The sequence below is a fragment of the Lissotriton vulgaris genome, chromosome 1_1 (genome assembly GCF_964263255.1).
Source record: "Lissotriton vulgaris chromosome 1_1, aLisVul1.2, whole genome shotgun sequence".
In the NCBI taxonomy this organism is placed as follows: domain Eukaryota; kingdom Metazoa; phylum Chordata; class Amphibia; order Caudata; family Salamandridae; genus Lissotriton; species Lissotriton vulgaris.
The window spans coordinates 1,435,228,491-1,435,235,481 of record NC_141685.1 but is presented as its reverse complement, the minus strand read 5'-3'; the positions used below and the strand labels follow the sequence as shown (position 1 = coordinate 1,435,235,481).

Sequence of the window (6,991 nt, the reverse complement as noted above, 5' to 3'; positions counted from 1 at the left end):
CCACCCCCGATACTTTGTTTTTACCCTTTTCCCAAAAGTTGAATAGCTGACACGTACTTTTCATGTTGGTAGATTGGCTATGTTTGTTTCGAAGGGGATTTGATTTTGTTTTAGTGCTGGATCTTCCTACTATTATTTTACCAGATCTTAGTTTCTTTGTCATCGTGACTGGGGAACACTATTGTGAATGCGCTGCAAAGGAACGTGATCTAAGTCGATAGGGGACTCTGGGATTATGCTGCAAGTCAATGTTTCTAGGGGAGGGAGCGTAAGTTGCTGCCCGGCTGCAGACTAGCTTTGGGTGCGGTCTTACGGGTAGTTTGGGGTAAGGTATAACTTACCAGGCCTAAGGGGGTGGGCCTAGCCTGGCCTTCTCGTGCCTCTGAGGGCCTCAGAGGGCCCGCCCTTGTCCCGGGCTTCTCCCGGGCGCTACCCGCGCGCTCCCGCGCAGCGGGATACAAAGACTCTTTTTGTTGACTGCCCTTAAAAGGGGGCGTGGCCTTGAGGGAGAGCGTCACCAGGTGTGATCGGTGAGGCAGCTGCTGGGACTCTTGGGAGTTGGAGTCCAGCAGTCTGCACGCTCGCAGCCCTGAGTGCCTCAAGCCCTTATTCCTCAGATGACAGTAGCAGCAAGGAGCAGTCCCAGTGAAGCGGGACCCGCGGAGCGGGTCCGGCGAAAAGTAGCGCTTTCAGATGCGCTTCAGCACAAACGCAGGTCGCTGTGTGTCAGTCCTCCAGCGCTCAGGTGCAGTTCAGCAGGCAAGAGGTGTGGAAAGGAATCCACTGTAGGTAGGAATCTGGCGCCTTTTGCAGGGTAGAAGGGGGCGTGGCCTGGAGGGAGAGCGTCACCAGGTGTGATCGGTGAGGCAGCTGCTGGGACTCTTGGGAGTTGGAGTCCAGCAGTCTGCACGCTCGCAGCTCTGAGTGCCTCAAGCCCTTATTCCTCAGATGACAGTAGCAGCAAGGAGCAGTCCCAGTGAAGCGGGACCCGCGGAGCGGGTCCGGCGAAAAGTAGCGCTTTCAGATGCGCTTCAGCACAAACGCAGGTCGCTGTGTGTCAGTCCTCCAGCGCTCAGGTGCAGTTCAGCAGGCAAGAGGTGTGGAAAGGAATCCAATGCAGGTAGGAATCTGGCGCCTTTTGCAGGGGAGAAGGGGGCGTGGCCTGGAGGGAGAGCGTCACCAGGTGTGATCGGTGAGGCAGCTGCTGGGACTCTTGGGAGTTGGAGTCCAGCAGTCTGCACGCTCGCAGCCCTGAGTGCCTCAAGCCCTTATTCCTCAGATGACAGTAGCAGCAAGGAGCAGTCCCAGTGAAGCGGGACCCGCGGAGCGGGTCCGGCGAAAAGTAGCGCTTTCAGATGCGCTTCAGCACAAACGCAGGTCGCTGTGTGTCAGTCCTCCAGCGCTCAGGTGCAGTTCAGCAGGCAAGAGGTGTGGAAAGGAATCCACTGTAGGTAGGAATCTGGCGCCTTTTGCAGGGTAGAAGGGGGCGTGGCCTGGAGGGAGAGCGTCACCAGGTGTGATCGGTGAGGCAGCTGCTGGGACTCTTGGGAGTTGGAGTCCAGCAGTCTGCACGCTCGCAGCCCTGAGTGCCTCAAGCCCTTATTCCTCAGATGACAGTAGCAGCAAGGAGCAGTCCCAGTGAAGCGGGACCCGCGGAGCGGGTCCGGCGAAAAGTAGCGCTTTCAGATGCGCTTCAGCACAAACGCAGGTCGCTGTGTGTCAGTCCTCCAGCGCTCAGGTGCAGTTCAGCAGGCAAGAGGTGTGGAAAGGAATCCACTGCAGGTAGGAATCTGGCGCCTTTTGCAGGGTAGAAGGGGGCGTGGCCTGGAGGGAGAGCGTCACCAGGTGTGATCGGTGAGGCAGCTGCTGGGACTCTTGGGAGTTGGAGTCCAGCAGTCTGCACGCTCGCAGCCCTGAGTGCCTCAAGCCCTTATTCCTCAGATGACAGTAGCAGCAAGGAGCAGTCCCAGTGAAGCGGGACCCGCGGAGCGGGTCCGGCGAAAAGTAGCGCTTTCAGATGCGCTTCAGCACAAACGCAGGTCGCTGTGTGTCAGTCCTCCAGCGCTCAGGTGCAGTTCAGCAGGCAAGAGGTGTGGAAAGGAATCTTAAAATTTAATTTTAGATTTAATTGCTGAATTGGACCCAATCTTGCAGAGACAAACACGCAGGACACAGCCATACCAACCCATGTTCAGGTATTATGTTCACTACACCTCCTTGTGTCTGGGTCATTTCAGGGTGTAATAGCCATTGCTGGTGGTGTCTCCCAGAGTTCCCTTTCAAGATTTTTTAATGCTTTTCTGAATGCCATGTTGCATAGGATAAGGCATCACATTAAATTTCCAAGTACACAACAGGAATTGCTAAAAATCAAGTTAGATTTCTACAACATGGCACATTTTCCACTTGTCATTGGCTGTGTAGATGGCACACATGTTCCCATTTGCCCACCTCCTGAAAATGAGAACATTTTCCGCAACAGGAAAAGTTACCATTCTCTCAACATACAAGCAATTTGCAATTCTAAAACTATCATCACAAAGTTAGTGGCAAGTTACCCTGGAAGTGCCCATGACTCCTATATTTTTAGACACAGTGCCATCCACACACAACTGCTTGCTGGTGATTTTGGAGATGGATATTTGCTTGGTAATGATACATTTCCGAATTATTACATATCCCTGTGCCTTCTAGACACATGTTACTCATGCATTGTATCTGTTATTACTTCTTAGGTGACAGTGCCTATGCAGTGAGGTGATACTTATTAACACCATATCTCAATCCAGCAACCAGAAAAGAGCAGCAGTACAACCATGCTCACATAGCAACCCGCAATGTGATAGAGAGAACCTTTGGTGTGCTGAAATCTAGGTTCCGCATACTACATAAGACTGGTGGAGCTTTACAATATCGTCCGGAAATTTTCTGTAAAATAGTTGCTGCATGTGCAATGTTGCACAACGTAGCCACTAGGAGAGGCATAGAACTGGATTTGGATGATGTACTACCTCAAAATGATAATCAGCCTCATCAACCCCATGCAAGATTACATGGACCGGAAGCAGCAGAGGGTAGAAGGAGAAGGGCAGAGATAACACAACATTACTTTTAAAAAAGGTAAGAACCACACAAGACATTCAGGGACTTGACTGTAAACTGTTTATTGCACAGAAATTAAAGTATATGCAGTTTTCTCTTAAAATGTTAATGCGTTTAAATCAAATAGTAAGTTTCTTCGCCTTTACTTTAAAGCAGAAAGCAATGCTTTTGAAATCAGATGGTCATCTTTTTGACAAAAATGTAACTTCAAAGGTACCATACTATTTTTTACGTCCACGCACCCCTAATGCTTTGCCTGTACTTATCATATTGCCCATGGGCATGTAGCTTGAAATTTATTTTTTCCTGTTGCTACGGCGTGCCGCAGGTAACACTGGGTCAAGTATGCCACTGACATTTCTGCCAACATCACTACCCCCAATTTGTGGCTGGTTTGCAGGTGCAGCATCACTTTGTATTCTTTCTACAACATTCTGGAGTGTCCTCATTCCCCTGGCAATCTCTCCACAAATTTGTTTCATTTCCAGTTGCATGGCAACTGTCTGCTTGCAGAGTTGAGCAGTAGTGCTTGAAAGCCGAGACATTCCCCTGGTGTGACCCTGCATGCAGGTCATTGCTCTAAGATGCCTCTTAGCACTTCCCCCTTGCTGTGACTGTATTACTGTGCACAGTGTCTCCAAAGATGTTGCAATGCGGTCTAGCTTATCTGATGTTGTTCTATGCCCTTTATCAATTACATTTGTTATGTGTTTAATACTGGTGTGCATTGCACCAATCTCTTTGTCGATGTGACCAAGTTTTCCCTTCATGACTCTAATATCTTTGCCTTGCAGGCGCTGAACTTTAAGAATTTTGTCCTCAACAACACTGCCGGTGCTGCTCACCTCTACAGCTCTTCCTCTTTGTGACGCATGTGACCGGTGCCTATAAAACTGTTGGAGTCTATTACGCCTGCTATGCATTGGGTTAGAGGTTGCTGGTGTTTCAACAGTCTGCAGTTCTGGGACATTAACATTTGGAGTTTCATAACTATCAGACTGCTGCAGTTGGCGCACTCTGTGTCTTTGCCTTCTTTCCAAAATTAAGGTTGATGAAGTTGCAGCATTTGACTCATCTGTGTCTTGTCCATCTTGAGTATTAAACTCTGTCAATTCATTGTCAATAATTTCTTGTTGTGTATCTATGATTGGAATAGTGCAAAGAGTGTGTTAACTTCAAATTTGCACTTTTTGATACTTTCTTCAAAATTGCTTTTCAAATAAAAATCACTTGCTGCATGGCTACTTTGGTCTCCTAAAATACTATCATTCATTTTTTTAAACTTTGCTTATCAGTTGCTTATAGAATTTTAAAAAGACTACAACTCCCATGATGCACTGCTTTATGACTTAAAATGGTTAATTTACAGATTTTGAAAATGTAAAAGAACTACTAGATGAGAGCATTGCAAATTAAGCAGCAACAAGATCATTTTAAGGCCTCTTTCAATCACTTTGTACATTTTAAAAAACGTTTTAAAAAAATCTTACCTTCAGAAGGTCCAACAAGCTCCGAGGTATTGATGTCAATTACTCCAACAACAGCTTCAGTTAAAAGTGTTCCTTCCACCATGTCTTCAAGGGGGGTATGGGGCCTATTCCTGGGGGTTCCTCCACCAGTCCTTTTGGCAGCCTTCATCCTGGTTGCTATTCTTTCCTTGGCACGACTGCGCAGGTCATACCAGCGTTTCTGTAAGTTGTTTATATCACGATGTGCAACACCCACAGCATTCACCTTTGCTTAGATAGCAAGCCAGAGATTCCTTTTCACTGCTTCAGGCACCTTCAAAGAATGTTTACCAAAAAGTTGGTCCTGCCTCACAGTGACCTCCTCAATAAGTATTTCCAGCTCCTGGTCCCTGAATTTAATTTTTCTTTTCCTGGCTTGGATTTCTGCTTCAGCATTTTCATTAGCCATTTCTCCAGAAGCTTCAGACACACACGCTGCTGCAGGTCCTCCAGGCTGAGCTCCAACTTCCAACTGCCAAACCTCCACTTCAAACCTGGAAGCAGCCGTGTGCAATTACTCTCCTGCCTTCCTGTTTGTAATCTCATTGTGATTCAGCATGTGCGCATTTTCACAATTTGCGAATTCGCACAAATCATGCGATTCGGTAAAAATTGCGAATTTTACCGAATCGCAAAAAAATTGCGAAAAAAATCATGCATTCCAAATTGCAATTCCTTATTTGCGATTCCTTAAAAATCACAAATAAGGAATCGCTATTTGAAACATTGATGCATGTGCCCGTTAGCACCTTCATATCAAGTTTGGACCAATTCCTGGTTTTGGGAAGCAAGGCAGGCCAGATAAGGGAAGTGGAAATGGGCTTAATAGTAAAAGGTACTGCAAAGTGATTCGTCCAGCAGAGTTGAATGGGTGGTGCGACAGATAAGGTTGAGAGATTAGAAAAGATGGGGTCCAAAAGGTGCACCACAATGTGAGTAGGTAAGGAGTTGAGAAGCAGGAGATTATGAGTGTTCAAGTTATCTATAAGTGCTGATGCTGGCTAATTGCTGGAGTCCTCAAGACGGAGGTTGAGGTCACCAAGAACAGAAAGAATTGGCTACAGTGAGGGGGTTATCTCTACCTTTATTAGCAAAAGAGATGAGAGCCACAGAATAGCTGCCCACTGCCCTTGGGGAATCTTATGAACTCCTGGCGGGCCTGTAGTCACGGTTTGCGTGGTCCCTCATGGGTGGCATAATACTGCTGCAGCCCATGAGATACCCTTAGTGTACCTATGCCCTGGGTACCTTAGTACCATATACTACGAACTTACATGGGTACACAAGTAGCCAATGGGGAAGGTGCCAAAGTACTTACATTTGTCAAATTTAGGGAGAAAGCACAGTAACAGGGATCCTGAATAGCAGGATCCCAGTCAGACTACTCATAAAACAGAACAAGACCAGCAAAACGTGGGTGTAAACATGAAAGCAGATCCTACTTTTCTACAATGCCTTATTTTAATTTTTTGAAAAAGATGGTATTTTGCATTTAAAATAATGACAGATTTCTGTTTAATAGAGCACCTTCATCCAGGTGTTCTTATTAGATTTTTTAAATATTTTTACCTTGTCTTTTACCTTGCATTTTACCTGGGTTGAAATTAAGTGACTGAATGACTGTTATGCAGGAAAATAATACACAGACCGTTGAAAATAGTAAGTGGCTACTTTATTAGCATAAAACACAGGAGACAGCGAACCAACACTTGGCAGGTGACCCCACCTCTGTTAGCCCCCAACCGTCTTCTCCGACTCCCCGTTCAAACCCCTCATACTAATTTTCAGTGACCACGAGACCTCGAGGGTGCGAGGCGTCCTCGAGCTCCCATGGACACGAGCCCTTCATAACACATCCCCTTCCATTCAATAACAAAACAGAAAATGAGAGGAGAAAGGATGGAAAAGCCAGGAACTAGAGAAAAGGAAGAGCAAGAAGACGAAGGAGATGAGAAAAACCGAAACAAAGGTATGGGGGAAAACTAGGATAAAAGGATGCAATAAAATACAAATTACAATATATAGTCCTTTAGATACTTGAGTGGTCTACAAACTCGACCAACCCTAGAGGTTGTACCATTCTCGAAGTACACATCATTGGTGATCCTTTCACTACTACAACTAGGACACACAGATTCCCCTGACGCAGCAGGGACTTGCTGCTTTTGTCCATATTGTCCGAATTCCACACCATCCATGAACAAGTTGCCACCACAACCCTCTCTCTCTTCCTTTCTTGAACAAATGCCACCTCTTTTGTACAAAGCTACTCTACGTTAATTGCAGCGTTTACCATTTTACAGAATTACATAATAGTCAAAAGCACGTAGAACTTTGTTGGGTCCTTTAAATTTGGACAGACCCCAGATTTGATCTTGACT

At 46.4% G+C, this 6,991-nt stretch overlaps 1 protein-coding gene across 1 annotated transcript; it reads right to left on the bottom strand.

Annotated features, from left to right (window-relative positions):
- Positions 1-3,398: 3,398 nt before the first annotated feature.
- Positions 3,399-4,674, bottom strand: LOC147750652 (uncharacterized). The gene is made up of 2 exons (XM_086936650.1): positions 4,593-4,674; positions 3,399-4,243 (listed from the first exon to the last, which is right to left on the bottom strand). Exons 1-2 carry the CDS (start codon positions 4,672-4,674, stop codon positions 3,399-3,401), a joined length of 927 nt encoding a protein of 308 aa, XP_086792776.1.
- Between the last annotated feature and the right edge of the window lie 2,317 nt (positions 4,675-6,991).

What these genes read in the sequence shown, in the direction of transcription:
- LOC147750652 (XM_086936650.1), bottom strand. Translation starts at nt 4,674, where the DNA reads ATGGTGGAAGGAACACTTTTAACTGAAGCTGTTGTTGGAGTAATTGAC. An exon ending in GCTTGTTGGACCTTCTGAAG is followed by an intron (nt 4,244 to 4,592) that starts GTAAGATTTTTT and finishes TTCCAATCATAG; the next exon opens with ATACACAACAAGAAATTATT.